The sequence below is a fragment of the Kwoniella dendrophila genome, chromosome 3, assembly GCF_036810415.1.
Source record: "Kwoniella dendrophila CBS 6074 chromosome 3, complete sequence".
NCBI classification, from domain to species: domain Eukaryota; kingdom Fungi; phylum Basidiomycota; class Tremellomycetes; order Tremellales; family Cryptococcaceae; genus Kwoniella; species Kwoniella dendrophila.
In genome coordinates this window covers 857,669-872,392 of record NC_089478.1, presented here as the reverse complement: position 1 = coordinate 872,392, position 14,724 = coordinate 857,669, and the positions used below count along the sequence as shown (strand labels likewise).

General features: G+C 41.0%; 3 protein-coding genes across 3 annotated transcripts; 1 reads left to right on the top strand and 2 right to left on the bottom strand.

Moving 5' to 3' along the window:
- Nucleotides 1-70: 70 nt before the first annotated feature.
- L201_002631 (uncharacterized protein) lies at nucleotides 71-1,398 on the bottom strand (the record flags this gene model as incomplete). The annotated part of the gene is made up of 3 exons (XM_066218405.1): nucleotides 71-108; nucleotides 180-1,221; nucleotides 1,339-1,398. 3 exons carry the CDS (start codon nucleotides 1,396-1,398, stop codon nucleotides 71-73), a joined length of 1,140 nt encoding a protein of 379 aa, XP_066074502.1.
- A 3,992-nt stretch (nucleotides 1,399-5,390) lies between these two features.
- Nucleotides 5,391-11,998, bottom strand: L201_002630 (uncharacterized protein; the record flags this gene model as incomplete). Its single annotated transcript, XM_066218404.1, has 24 exons — nucleotides 5,391-5,600; nucleotides 5,663-5,804; nucleotides 5,867-5,991; nucleotides 6,048-6,131; nucleotides 6,205-6,407; nucleotides 6,472-6,671; nucleotides 6,749-6,876; nucleotides 6,931-7,147; nucleotides 7,197-7,355; nucleotides 7,424-7,536; nucleotides 7,598-7,828; nucleotides 7,880-8,603; nucleotides 8,650-9,049; nucleotides 9,109-9,289; nucleotides 9,492-9,875; nucleotides 9,926-10,033; nucleotides 10,132-10,176; nucleotides 10,230-10,412; nucleotides 10,465-10,645; nucleotides 10,701-10,975; nucleotides 11,033-11,242; nucleotides 11,304-11,453; nucleotides 11,520-11,653; nucleotides 11,734-11,998. 24 exons carry the CDS (start codon nucleotides 11,996-11,998, stop codon nucleotides 5,391-5,393), a joined length of 5,052 nt encoding a protein of 1,683 aa, XP_066074501.1.
- A 324-nt stretch (nucleotides 11,999-12,322) lies between these two features.
- Nucleotides 12,323-14,434, top strand: L201_002629 (uncharacterized protein; the record flags this gene model as incomplete). Its single annotated transcript, XM_066218403.1, has 12 exons — nucleotides 12,323-12,566; nucleotides 12,628-12,686; nucleotides 12,740-12,751; nucleotides 12,801-12,846; nucleotides 12,900-13,011; nucleotides 13,068-13,188; nucleotides 13,320-13,716; nucleotides 13,771-13,875; nucleotides 13,932-13,942; nucleotides 13,996-14,045; nucleotides 14,102-14,248; nucleotides 14,326-14,434. The coding sequence occupies 12 exons, from the start codon at nucleotides 12,323-12,325 to the stop codon at nucleotides 14,432-14,434; spliced, it is 1,413 nt and encodes a 470-aa protein (XP_066074500.1).
- Nucleotides 14,435-14,724: the final 290 nt, after the last annotated feature.

Here is a 14,724-nt window from a genome sequence, read left to right as displayed (position 1 = left end):
TGGTTCACTGAAAACGTGAAACTAAACCATATACAACATTTAATAATAGTACATCGTTATATCATCGAATCTAATATTTATTTTCATATTTGGCTAATTTTCGTTTGACTAGAAATGTCAAAAAAGATTTGATCAGTAAATGATACTTGAAGAGATATTAAGAGATAAGTAAAACTCACGCTCAGCAACTTCTTTTCTCAATCTGACAGCTTCTTCATTGGCTAATTTGATTTGAAGATCTTTTGTACCCAAGTCATGTTCAAGTGAAGTAAGATGTTCCTTTCTTTTAGCTCTAAAAGTTCTTGCAGAGATTCTATTTCTAACCCTCTTTCTTTCCCTTGCTGATAAAGCACGATAATCTTCAACTTTCATACCCCAAATCATACCATCTCTTTCAACACCTTCAGGTACTTCAGGTTCATGTTCGTGATCATGATCATCATGTGAATGATGCGAAGCGGAATCCGAATCAGATAATATGGAATGTGATCTTTTTTTACCACCTCTCTTGGGTCTACCTTTTATCTTAATACTGATTGGTGGTCTACTATGTATATGTACAGGTGATTCATGTGGACTGACAACTAAAGATGATACAGGTGAAGGTGATCTTGTTAATGTGTTATCAACTATATGTACTGAATCAGTTGATGTTCGATGAGATATTGATGTTGATGATAATGGGAAAACAGAATCAACTGTTGATTGTGGCGAATATCCATTGTTGCTGTTATTTTGAGTTAATAAAGAAGTATTGATTCCACCTGAAGAAGGAAAGTAGAATTGAGGGTAAAAACTTGATGGTCCAGCTTGTGCTTGTTGCTGCTGCTGTTGTTGTTGTTGCTGTTGTTGAGCTTGACGCTGTTGTTGTTGTTGCAATTGTTGTTTCAATTGTTCTTGAGATGGATATACATCTCGGTCAACCTCGGTCTTGATATTGATGATGGCCGGTGCGGCGTTGTCCGCCCATTCGGTTCCGGAAGTATTAGCAGTTGCCGGGAGACCGAAGTAATCACCAGCCGAATGTATATTCATATTCATCATATTGTTGTTATTCATGTTAACACCATTCAACAATTGTTGAGCTTGAGATTGATGTTGAGATGTAGATGTAGAATTGGCATTGAGCCAATCTAACGTAGGTGTAGGTTCACCTCCAGATGCAAGTAGGAAGTTTTGATACAAGTAAGATCCCCAATGTGGACCACTCCATGTAGCTGCCTATAAAACAGGTTGATATCGGAACATTTGAGTCAGCAAAGATTACAACTTTCGGGACCCGGTAATGATACAAAATGAGACATGCATCAAAGGAATGTTGTTTATGAATGTACTCACCATAACATTTGGCTTTTCATCAACTAATGGTATAGGATTCATCGTTGCAGTGGTATTCATTTTGATTTGATGAAGATATTTTGAGAGTAATAGTTATGAGAAAAAAGTTTGGAGATAATTCTATGCAATACTATATATTTATCTCTATGCTTATCAAGAGTATATAGATCTTGAAGAAAAAGGCGTATGGTGATTACCGGCGGAGATGGAGATTTATGATTTCAATTTTCTCGTACGTAGGGTATCGATGACCGAGATTTGGTGACTGGCTGAATAAGCGAAAATGCGGTGTGCGAAAGTAGAAGAGTATCTTATTTTGGATTTTTAACCTCCGATGTGTATTTGATTGATAATAATCGTTTCAAGTTTGATGTTTTGAATCACAAAAGCATATAATTCGCTTGTGTCAAGGAGATCTAACAATTTGGAAGAAGTCGAGGGTGACTTTTTGGATCTTGGTATTTATTTATTTATATATATACAGAAATATATGGCTTCGGTTCCGCGTTATTTATAGGGTATTTTGGGATGACCGCGGGTGGAAGCGTTTTGACCGACCGTATCTTTTATATGGGAAAAACCTTAAGTTGAATTGGTTTGTTTATACAGAACTAACAGATTCTACTTTCAACAAGTAAAAGTATAGTATATATACAAACGTGGAAGAAATTCCCAAAATAAATGATGAGAAGGTTGGGTATGATGAAAATAGTGTGGGAAAAGGTTATTTTATAAGATTGTTCTTTGTGGTGTTGTGGAGGCGTGGAGGCGTATTAAAAAGTGATCTTCGGTTTCGGTATCGGTAACCAGGGGATGAAGAAAAAAGTCTTGGCTGATTGATAAACAAATAGACAAAGCTAAGCTAAGGCTAAGTCTTGTGTTGTGGTTATAGTGATGATATGTAACACGGTGTTGATAATGTATACCCGCTTTGAGCAGAATTATACTGATAAAAGGTAAATAGCTAATAGGGGCCCGAACCCGAGTTTTATGTTTTGGGTAAGAATGGGCCGAAGGGCTTGAAGGTAAATGTGCAAGTCGTTAAGGAGTTTGATGATAATTTCCTTGTAAGGTAGGATAGACGCGTTCACAAGGTATATACTTGAATGAGTTGAGGCTTTGTCGATCAAACTGAAAATTTAAAGTTTCGATGAAAATTGTTTGGTGATCGTGGATAATAGGTACGCAGTAATGGAATGTTGTGTTCAAAAGTATATATATGTTGTATCGGAATGTTATGGTTTAATCTGATAGGCAAAGCAGAGGGCAAATCTTGTTAAGAAAAATTGTAAAAGGGGGAAACAAAAGTCTTGGCTGAACCTCATCTGATACTGTATGTATATATTTATATATCCCAGAGATGATCCAAATTCCTTCGGTCATCTTTTATTTGTGAAACGCATGATGAAAAAGGTATGGAAGCTTTTTTTTTTGGATTCTCAGTGTATCATCATCATCATCGTTCATCCTTTTATGACGGCCTAGACAGTAAAAAGGTCGTTTAGAACCACAAAACCGAACATACAAAAAAAAATGTTTAGTAATACGGACGCCATTGTTATTCTCACTGTAGAGATTGAAAAAATGGTCGGTCTTGATGCCCGTAGCCTCATGTTAATTATCAAATCTTGCAATTTTGCGGGATTTGTTTATCTAAAACCAAATGTCATACCTTTGATCCTGTGAATGTATTTGGACAAATATATATCCTCAGGTATGAGATAGGAACGGTATCAAAATGATAAAACCTTTACCTTTATTTTAAGCGTAAATATTTCGACTGTGCGGTCATGTTTACCAAATATTGAAAATGTCATACACCGGACTTGGTGATGCGTTAAAACTTTTGTAGTACCGGTACAAGTGAGCGTAAAAAAGTTATGCTTGTTCCCTCTTCATTCTTTCATTCGTCGTCATAGCTAATCCTGCAATAGCCCTCATACTGTAATAACTGTATTATTATTACAATACCGTAGCACACCTTACAGAATGCCTTTGAGACGTTCGCAATCGCCCCCCGATCGGGTCCCAAAACAGTCATCGCGAGGTATGCTACTCCTGTGATATAACCCCGATACAATCCTTATATGCTTTGGAAACCCCCTACTAAGTCATGCCCAAAGATCTACCGTCATAAATAATCACAAGCCCACAAGCCGGCGGCCGTTAGTATAAATACCTTTACAATCAAATCTCCGGCTATGACTTCGATAGCTCCTTTTTTCCTATACGGCCGTGGTCGACATTGGGTAAATACTTTGAACAGCTATAAACCAAATACCCACTACTCTACAGTAACTATATAAAGATCTGACCTTGCCGGAGGTGTGAGGTCAACATTTACTACTTGCAATGAGTGATACACCTTACTCGGACACTCCACTAACCTTATAATGACTCATAAAATGGGACGCAGAGGTAATCAGCAGAAAGTACTCGGTGATAATTACGGTTTCCGTATGTACAAACGGTGACCGATTTCAATCTGACCACCGAGGAAAAAACGTGGAAATACTGCTGGAAACGAAAAAAGATTAAGCTTGTTTTGTTTCTCGAGTTCCAATGACTTACGTAAATGTGGCTAAGGAACAAGACTGGACTTCCGCATCTTGATACCGCACCATGATGTTTTTTTCCCCTCTTTGCACTCTTCGTCGTGGCAATTGACTAAAGGTTAATGGAGCCGGGTTGTGTAAATTCAAATGTGTCAATCCCAATTCCCGGCTCCCGATCATTCTATTCTCGATACATCTCTTCTTACGTTCTTGACCATAGGAGTAAGACGATAAATACAGCATAAACGCCTATGAACGGGCTTTGCGATACGTACTTTTATACCTTAGCCAAGGTTCATGCAAGCTCCACAGATTCACAACTTGATACCTGCTGGTCTAGATCTTGAAGCATTTACCGGCGGCATCGTTGATTCAAGAAATTCATAGGTGGTCAACTGAAACATTCTTATTCACCGCCCGCCGACACAACCGTACATGTCGAGACATTCTCGTATAATTGATTCCGTCAAAATACCAAGCCTCTTACATCTTTCCAAACAGCAAATGTCACAAAGCCGAATTGCTTCCTCATCGAGGGATAAACGAAATTAAGTATGTAAGCTGACTAAACAAGCTTGTAACTCGTTACTGACCATCATCGTTTAATCGTTTAATTCAACCTGGAAATAGGGTGTTTTAAATACACTTGATCCGTTTAAGCGAAATGAAAACCACGTACAGTACACCCTTACACGGTATAAGCCACCATTCGTCATTATGGTCTCCGAAGATGAGTAATGAGGTACACCACTAACGATTTTTCATCACATGTAAGACCTCCTTACGTGACACTTTCTTGCAGTGCCCTTCAGCAGAGATATAGACCGAGTTAAAGTGGATATAAAGTGATCTGTAAAACTGTTAAAACGTTTATGATCCTAAAAGTGATAGTTTTTCGCTGATGCAGTACCGATATTCTCCATCTTCAACCCATTTCCCGCCAAACCTATGTTTGACTTCGCCATGGAGATACCTCATGAGGTCATAAAGATGTAATAAATTAGGCTCTACTGTAAATTATCTTCAACTGGTTAAGGCAAGGCTATCTCGCCAAAAAGAGCAAAAATAAGCAACACCGACAATCCAATCGAACCGCCGATACGTTATTCTGCGTTAGCTTGATTCCCATTAGTTTCTAGACCCATCACCTGGATCCATGTGAGTATGATTTACGGTGACGGGTCTCCGTTTGATAACGTTGACCCACAAACGGTAACGAGCATAACGATCGAACTCGTACTGAGAAGGAATTCTCCTCAACGACACGACGTCATACTTGAATTTCTGGCTAGAAAGCTTGTGCTTGGTTTGGTTCCGCTATCAATCTGGACTACTATATCATGATTATTTGACCCAATCCTTGGTATCTCGATCACTTCTGTCATACGAACAAAAAGATGCATGTGATTGCTCGTTTCTACAACGATATGAGTAGTTCAACATATTCAATCATTACACAGTATGAACCACTTCAATATTCTCATCTAGTGGGATTACTCAAATATCGAAAATCTCCTTGTTCAATCCCTCTTCAACAGCTTCCCAATCAACTCCCATACCTCCAAATACCCCTTCAAAAGTGTCGATACTTGCTCGAGAGAAAAAAGTTTGCAATTGATATATACTATGAATTTTTTTAAATGAGGATAATCTTGGTTTTCGGGGTTGATCTTCAGTCTGTTCTGATAGATTGAGTGATTGATCGTTCTACATCATAACCATTGGTAAGCTACATGTATAATTTGACATGATCGAAACACAACACATACTCCTGATTGACCAGCACCCATATTGCGACCTCTTTGATCATCAGCCAATATATTGGCTAAACAGTCCATTATTGCTTCTGGACTATAATTCTCCACAGGATAAACAGCATCTGTAGTATCGGTTACGAACATCCATTGATGTCTGAACGATAGGTTATATCAGTAAACATGATGATTAAATACATGTGAAAGAATTGGACTCACACTTGAAAGTCTTCAGACTGTATTACAAGTAGTAAATCAAGGAATTTACAAGCGGCAAGGACAAGTTGTAAGCCGTCAGAATCATCTTCAGGTAGTTCATCCATCGTCAGCTCAAAGATACGCAGCTATAATCGGGCATCAGCCTTCTTCCTCAGGCTGGATACGCCGAAAGGCAACCTACCAGTTCCGATAAAATGACAGGCCAGAAATTGGTGAGATGTTGTGGAGATATACGGCACATCAGAACTCTTAAACAGAGGTAAACCTAATAATAAACATTGTCAGTTCACCAGTCCATCTATTCGATAAATAAGTCTGAAGTCGGTGGTGATAGTTACTTCACTATGTACTTGAGGAGATACCTGACTGCTTCTAAGCATTTCTACCAACTTCTCCTGGATAGCAGGCAATTGTACGAGATGATGATTCATCTCGGCAGCTAATAGAATGAAACTTAATCTTCTCAAGTTGAGTGATTTGACCAACATCTCCTGATCACGATTAGAGAATATATTCGCTGAAGACGCGGAGGTGATTTTACCTATTGACCAGATTCAGTGTAAAAACTTCTGTGGTTTGCACAAACGGAAACAAATTAAACATACCAAGTAGTTCCACAAATCTCTCTTTATCAGAATCCATCAATCCACATATTAAGGGTTTCCAATATCCTATATCTTCCTCAGATATATTCTTAAAGAATCGGGAATCGTTGAAGATATCACTTATCTGCACTCGCCACGTTTTCAATGCTGAAGGAATTTTGGTAATCTCAAATAAGAGCTGAAGGACACTTGGATTCACACTGAAACAGGTCAAGTGAGTTAGCTCCTGTCCAAAGTATAGTCTCGACATGTAGTTATGTGCGCAGAGAGGACTTACTTTTGTCGTCTTATAGCCGGAGTAACTATAGTGATCATCATTCCACTACATGCAGCATTGACTTTATCGGAATCTATAAGCAATGCCCGCAGATTCGGTACGACGGAGGTGGCGAGGAAACTTTGTATCTATTTGTGTATCAGCTTGTACCATCAGGTGAGGGAATATGGAGCTGGACGCACCTGTTCTAATCCATGTTCTATATTGACTTTCTCCACTTCATCAACTTTGGGCGATCCTGGGGACAAACGGGACCACAATCCAGCTTCGGCTACCTTATTGGCGTTTGTGACAGTCAAATCTAAAGCTTTAGAATATGTATCTTGCAAGTCTCGCCTCAATCTTCTGTCTTCTAAAGCGCTTGTTCTAGAAACGGTAAGTGTCAAAGCAGTCAAGCATCTATCGGAAATATTCAGTACAGTTCGTATACATGATATCCTTGACTCACTTAAAAAGTAAGAATAACTGAGCTCTGGCAGAGCTAGTACTCATGGAACTGATGACATCCTTGGCGAAAGTGAAAGTTGTACTCCATACTTGAACTGCTATAGGAGCTTCTAATCGAGATATGTAGGCTTCCAAAAACGCGAGATAGGCTGGATCCGCTCTACACAAAATCATTGTTTATCAGCATATTGCATGTTGTATCATCGAAAATGGTTTGATAACACGTACTTGAGCTCTGCAGAATTTCTACCAGATTTACCAGAAACGGCCTCGCAAATTATCTCCACCAATCGCTGAGCACTAGGAGTAAGAGCGTCTAAGCAGTCGAAGATGGCGCTATCCTGTTAAGCGCATCAGATCAGCATATGTCCACTGATAAAGCATGGTAAAGCAATAACTCACGGTAATTTCGCTCGAATTGGTTGCCCAAACATGGATGCAACTAGTAATCACACCTAAAGGCTGCACTTTGAACGCCTTCTCCAACACTTTCTTCACCCGAGATCGGATTTTTTCGTATGTTTGCGTTTGCGATGAGCTTGGTGTTGATGAGGCAGAAGGTTTGGTGATTGTCCAAGCGACTAACAGTGCATGAACGGCATCATCCAAATATCTTGGATATTCAGTTTTCGCCTTTCGAGGCAAGTATCAGCTATGTGATATATAGGTACCTTGAGAACTCACAATATCAAAAGCAGGTGCCTCAACAGTGAATACACCTGACATCAAACCTAACAGCCCCTTTTCACCTTCTCCCTGCTTACTAAGATCTTCGGGTTTGACACCAGGACCCGCAGTCAGCAAGATCACAACTCTCTCCAACGCATTCAATATCATCACTACTTCAGCATCTGTAACCAATAGCTTTTCGTCCGTCACAGAACCAGTAGACCTGATATACACACTATCTATATGTATTGCTAAGTACCGTAATTGCTGAGAGAAACATTCCGAGAGGGTCTGTAATAAGCCATTCTCTGGCGAGAGTTGCGGCATCGTCATCAATATGAAATCGACCCAATGCTGTAAGACCGGTAGATTCCGTTGTGATGACACAGCCTCAACTATCAGATCCACCAATCTTTCATAGAAGTCACCTTCCAAAAAAGGCTGAGGGGCTTTTTCGGTGAGTGAGGGAGACCGGCGGTGATTGTTTAATTTCTTGGCGGATGAAGCACTGATAGCAGAGTGAAGGAGATGGAGCATTTTGCTTTGTAATGTCAGCTGTCGGAGTTGAACTGCGGACGAGAGTTTGTTGACAAGTGCGTTTTGTAATTCGGTGATCTGTTGAGGTGAAACATCGCCTCGAGAAACAATGGTTTGAAGGAGTTCGATAGCGGAGTTTTGCAATCGTATTATCAAAGGGGAAGCTTTTCGCATTCGAGGTGAGCCCTCAGTTTCCGTGAACCTGCTTGATAATCAGTATTTTCGGGTGTTCTCAACATCTCACCTACCTGATCAATAAGGAAACCATGACTTCTAAATACAAATTCATATTGGGGAACGCAGCTTCGATCCTGGAAACGAGGGTAGGATGTACCGATTGACGAATTCCTGTAGATAGGCAAGCTTTACTCAACCCTTGTCCACCAAATTTGAATAAAATTGAAACGCTGTCGATTTGATGACGAATTACGTTCAAATCCACAGGGGAAGCGTAAAGTCCGCCATTGTAACGGATGACTGGATCAAGTAGACGACTGATGATAGGATCAAGGACGCGGAAATAGGATCGCAGGTTGAGACGCATCCATGTTTCAGCTTGACGTTGAATATCGGGATCGGCCGACCGAAGAGCATCAAAGACGATGCTGATGGGTGTATGAAAGATTTCTCCAGGTAGCATTGCATCGTCTATAGTGAATTTAAGCTTTCCGATAACTTCGTCAAGCAGCTTATCACGGAGAGCTCACCAGTCAATCGCCATAGAACTCCAAATGCATCAAAGGCAGCACCGTTAAATGGTATGTCCGCCATTCTTCGCGCAATAACCTTTTCAAGTGTATGTAATTCGGCTAATTGATTATACTCCCAGAGGAGCTCGACGGCTCGGGCGTGATAGGGTGTAGCATCGGGGCGAAGATATCGGAATAACTGATGATTTCAGCTTTGTACGACACAAGGAAGACTCACGGAATCAAGAATAGCTGACATGGTTTGATCGGAAGTGATCGTAACAGGAGGGTTGAAGGCCGAACACCGAGATGATTTAAGTGCGACAGTCACTAGAGACTCTACTACCGTGAATGAGGATACCTAGAATCATTTAGCTCTTTCCATCACTAAGTAAACATACCTTTGGGAGAGCTTCAATAATGCTGGTGAGCCACTTTCGACCATCCACAACAGACAATGCTGGTACTTCCTGTTCTATCAGTGTTGACACTATGTCGACAGTAGTCAAGATGCTGTCCGGTTGTGCTGATCGTTCTGCAAGGGATCTTTGACATATCTCGAAAGCCGTGGTTGTGAGTCTTGGTAACACCATCGTTCTTATCTGTTCAGCAACTGCTTGTGCCTCTCCATTAGGGCCATATAGTACATCTGTTACCGATCCCTTGGTTTCGTCCGAAATGGATGTTGGGGAGGCTTTGGCGAGAACGTCAAGGGGTATCAGACGAGACAAGGACCTTGCTAGCTTCAACGCTTCCAACGAAGCTTCGGCAGTGAGAAGGTCTGACTGCTGGATCTGTTAGCCTTACTGGATGCCAAAGTAGTGGATCGACTTACATTTACATAATGGAGAACCGAGTCAAGCAACACTGGGATGTGCGTCGACGTGACCTCTTCATCGTGTTGATGTACCGAAGACAAAAGCCATTGTAGGAAAGCAATAGCCTGCATATCAGCTTATATTCAAATATATTTAGACTCACATTAGAATGCTTCGCATCTAACTCCTCCTGGACCGAGGCGTATATAAGTTTCCAGATCACCACAGGCTCAATCGCTTCGTAGACAGCAAGAGCAGTCCCGATCACCTGTTCTGGCAGTCAGCTAACAGAAGATGGACACTGCGCATGATTATACTCACTTCCTCTGACCAAATCTCTGGTGAATGCGAAGTAGCGTTCTTGATGGCTTGCAAAGCTGGAATTGCCAATCTTTCAGATAATGCAGAACCCACTTCCCATTTATCCAGTAAAGAAAGGAAAATTTTGAACGGTTTTTGAGCATCTACTAAATCTATTGATTGGCCGAGATTGTTCATGTCATTCTACGATGACTGATTAGCCAGAACGCCGAGCGAGATAAAGATTCCTACGTACTTGCAAAGTTACAGCAAGTATGTCCAGTCCGTTTTGCCTGAAGTATGCTATCTGCTCTGTCGAAGTTTCTCCTACACCCAGAAGCCAAGTATACACTCGCCGACTTAGTGATAATTCTCTTTGAAGGACAACGCTACTAGCCGCACGGATCAATATTTCTTGATCCTTACGGTCAGCGTTCCTATATTGCTTGTTAGTGTGTTCATGCTATATTTATTTAGAGATGTCTTACTTACTTGAAAAGGGATTCATCAAGCTTTAACAATCTCAACAGCAAATCCAGACCATATCTCCTGACAAGGATATTTTCATCGGTCAATACAGATGAGACACCCCTAATAACCAATCCAATATCTTGGTCATCGTCTTCCGGGGGTTTGATTAATCTTCGAGAAAGATAATTCAGTGTAGAAAGACGAGACTGAGGGGAAGAGATCATGATAAGGAATATATTTTTGAGGAAGAATGAAGGTGACACCGCTTGTGATATTTTGTCGAGAAGATATAGTATCTACAAATGAGAAATACTATACTCAGCGGATATTGAAACCACTTATCACGAGCTTACCTTGTCGAAGAAATCGCCTGTTTCCTCCTCCATGCCAGGTAATAAAGCTAACACTAAGGCTTTTGTGGCCGGCCTCAAATCTGCTTCTAAAGGAAGATAATATGATTCGTATATATTAATCAGAATTGGTCGGACGGAGGTTGTAGCATATTGAAAGAAAGGGAATAATCCTGAAGACCATATCAACAGATCTCGCTTAAGGCCTTCAGTCTGGAAGTCATGATGAATCAGCCTTGATTGTTTTCACGGAATCATCTGAAATTACACTCACCCCTATCACGCTGAAAATATGGGCATATACATCTAAAGCTCTTTGATGCACTCCAGCAGGTAGAGCAGGATTCAAACATTGGGCTAAACGCTTCGAAACCATAAGCTTCCTAGGTATTTCAGGATAAGGCGGAGAAGGTGATTGTAGAGTCTGTGAATAAACTATTTCGGTTAGCGAAGCAGCGGTCTCCTCCATAAGCTAAGTCAGACGATATACCTTGAGCAATCTCGAAAGAAACGATATGAAATCCGCCCATTCATTGACGCTATCAAATGCTTGTAAACTCTTGTCTACCAATTGTGTGTATTTCTTGTACTTGGCATCACTGGCGAGTAGAGAAGCCGTAGCGGCTGCATATTCAATTGGTCAGTTATGTTTAAGAGAACCGACCTTGCTATATAGGGGTCACATCTATTCACTGCAGACTCACCTTTACCAGCTCTACGTCTCAGTTCTGGCGTTGTTCTTCCGCTTGTTCCACTGCTATCCTCTTGATTGATACTTACTTGTGATGCATTAGAAGTACTCCTCGACCTTCCAGGAGCTATCAGCTTGGTCAATATACCATGTGATCCTCGCCGACGAAGAGGTTTTGCTGAGTCTAAATTAGGGGATTCGGGTCGCGGAGAAGAAGGCAGAGAAGAGGGTCCGGCTGTTGCGAATGGAGGTTCATTGATTATTGGTGGATTTGGCATTATCAGAGTCTACGGTTCCAGGTATAACGTTCAATAGGAAGAGCCTCTATAGTGTATCTCTACTAGCTAAAGCCTGTCGTAAGCGTGAAATGATGGAATAATCGCTGAAAGAAAGATAACGATGACACGTATCAATCAACAATCAACATTGATTCACCTCCACTTTGACTTTTGTACCTAGAGCTTAAAGCACGTCAGAAAATCACCTGCCGAAAAACAATTCTTCTGTAGTCTGCTATTCTCGATATTATGCATTTCTATGATACTCAACTATACAACATCGATCACTAGCTTGGCTAAATTCCCCCTTATTAGTTACTTAATATGGGATATGCGGACTTCCTTCCTCATCTGCCATCAAGATTTTGGGAACGAATACGGTTTCCTAACAAATTTACCCGAGATTTAGCTTGGGGTTTGCTAATAGGTATAACAGTGTCATTGTCCTCAGCATCATCCGCTATAGTATTTCAGAATTGGAGGAAGAAGAAAGCTATCGGAAAGATACCTCCTAGACCTATAGAAATTAGAAGCGATGAAATTGTAGATGGTGTAATAGGGTTGATAGGTGAGCAATTAAATTAGTAGGGCGTTTTATCCGATCTTCGAGGATGCTGATTAGAAAACAGGGAATACTCCATTGATAAGGATAAATTCTCTAAGTGATGCGTTGGGAGTCGAGATACTGGTGGGTACATATGGATTCACATCGGTACATCGCTGATCTGGCTGAGTGTGTAGGGTAAAGCCGAAGTAAGTTCACCGAATCATATTGGTGATCCAACGCTTATGAAGAGTCTAGTACTTGAATCCGGGAGGTTCTGTGAAAGATAGAGTAGCTTTGAAGAGTGAGTTGGTTTCACACGATGACATTTCGCGATATCTTACTGGTATAGAATAGTCATCGAGGACGCCGAGGCGCAAGGGTTACTGCATCCTCATACTGGTTCAATTTTATTCGAGGGAACAGTGGGAAGTACCGGTATATCTTTGGCAACAGTCGGCAGAGCAAAGTAAGTGCAATTCAGCCAAAATTGGAGAGCCGATGAGCTGACAAAAAACGCTGTAGAGGGTATGAATGTTGCATCATCATGCCAGATGATGTGGCAATTGAGAAAGTGCAGGTACTAGAAAAGCTTGGAGCAACGGTTGAACGGGTTAGACCAGCTAGTATAGTGGATGAAAAGCAGGTCAGTCCAATTTGCGGTAAATTACGATTACAAAAGCTGATTCGCATCTTGAAAAACACAGTTCGTGGTACGTCAGTCATATTAATCGCGTTGGTTCGAAAATGTGTTTGACTAATCTTATGTTAATGCAGAACTTGGCACGGAAAAGAGCATTAGAATTCGGCAATACAACCCTGGTAGATCCACCAAAATCCGATCCTGAAGTGGTAGTGTCTACCAAAGCAGAAGGATCTGAAGTCAATCACGAATTGAATTCATCAGAATCTTTAGTCCCTTCAATCCAACTACCAGAAATACTGAGACCCGCTTTAGAGACGAAACCAAGAGGATTTTTCGCCGATCAATTTGAGAATGAATCGAATTTCTATGCACATTATAAAGGGACTGGACCAGAAATCTTACGTCAAACCAGTGGGAACTTAGATGCTTTCGTCAGTGGTGCAGGTACAGGTGGTACTATAGCTGGTACAGGGATGTTCTTACGGCAAGCTTTACCGGATCTCAAAATTGTTTTATCTGATCCAGAAGGTGAATTATCTTTGCTTCTGTCACGGTACGAAAGCTAATCTCTCTCTTGGTCAGGATCCGGTCTATACAATAAGGTCAAGTACAATGTTATGTTCGACCTCAAAGAGCGTGAAGGAAAGAAGAGACGGCATCAGGTTGATACAGTAGTAGAGGGAATCGGTGAGTTCCCCTGGTCCCTCAACAAAACGAATTCTCGTGCTGACAATCACATATAGGAATTAATCGGGTACGTTGTAGCTCGAATGATTAACATTATAGGAGTGCTGATAGTGTTTGTAGATAACGCAAAACTTTTCGTTGGGCTCGGACGCTATAGATGATGCTTATCGGTATGTTCGCCTTAACATACTGCAAGAATTCTGTCAGCTAATCAACGTATCTACAGCATATCGGATGCTGAAGCAGTGGCAATGTCACGTTATCTGGTAGCGCATGACGGACTATATCTTGGATCATCTAGTGCTTGTAACCTTGTGGCTTGTGTGAGGTTGGCGAAGACATTAAGCAAGGGTAGTAGAATAGCAACCATATTGTGAGTATTTTCCGCCGCACCCTTTACAGTCAGTGAAAGGTGGTGATAACTGATGAGCTGATATCCAATTTACAAAGGTGTGATTCTGGATCCCGTCATCAAAGTAAATTCTGGTCGGACGATTACTTGAAAAGCAACAATATACCGATAGAACCTAGCGTCATTGATCGTTTACTGGAATCTTAGCCATGCAGTTTTCTCAATAAATATCTATGAAAGGTAGTCTGACTACATGACCTTCGCAGGAGTTCAACAATTTTGCAAATTCGGGATTCTTAGAGTCAGAAGACCCGCTTCTTTCGGGCAAACTTTAAACCCTGACTTTCTTAACTTTATTCGCTTCGATTTGTGACAGGCCTTCCTACACACCTGAAACCTGTTCAAGCTTGCTTAGTATATGACGCTTAGCGAAGTCATGGGAAAACATGCAAATCGGTCCTTGAAATTTGCTTGTTCGAAGACGGTAACTCATGACG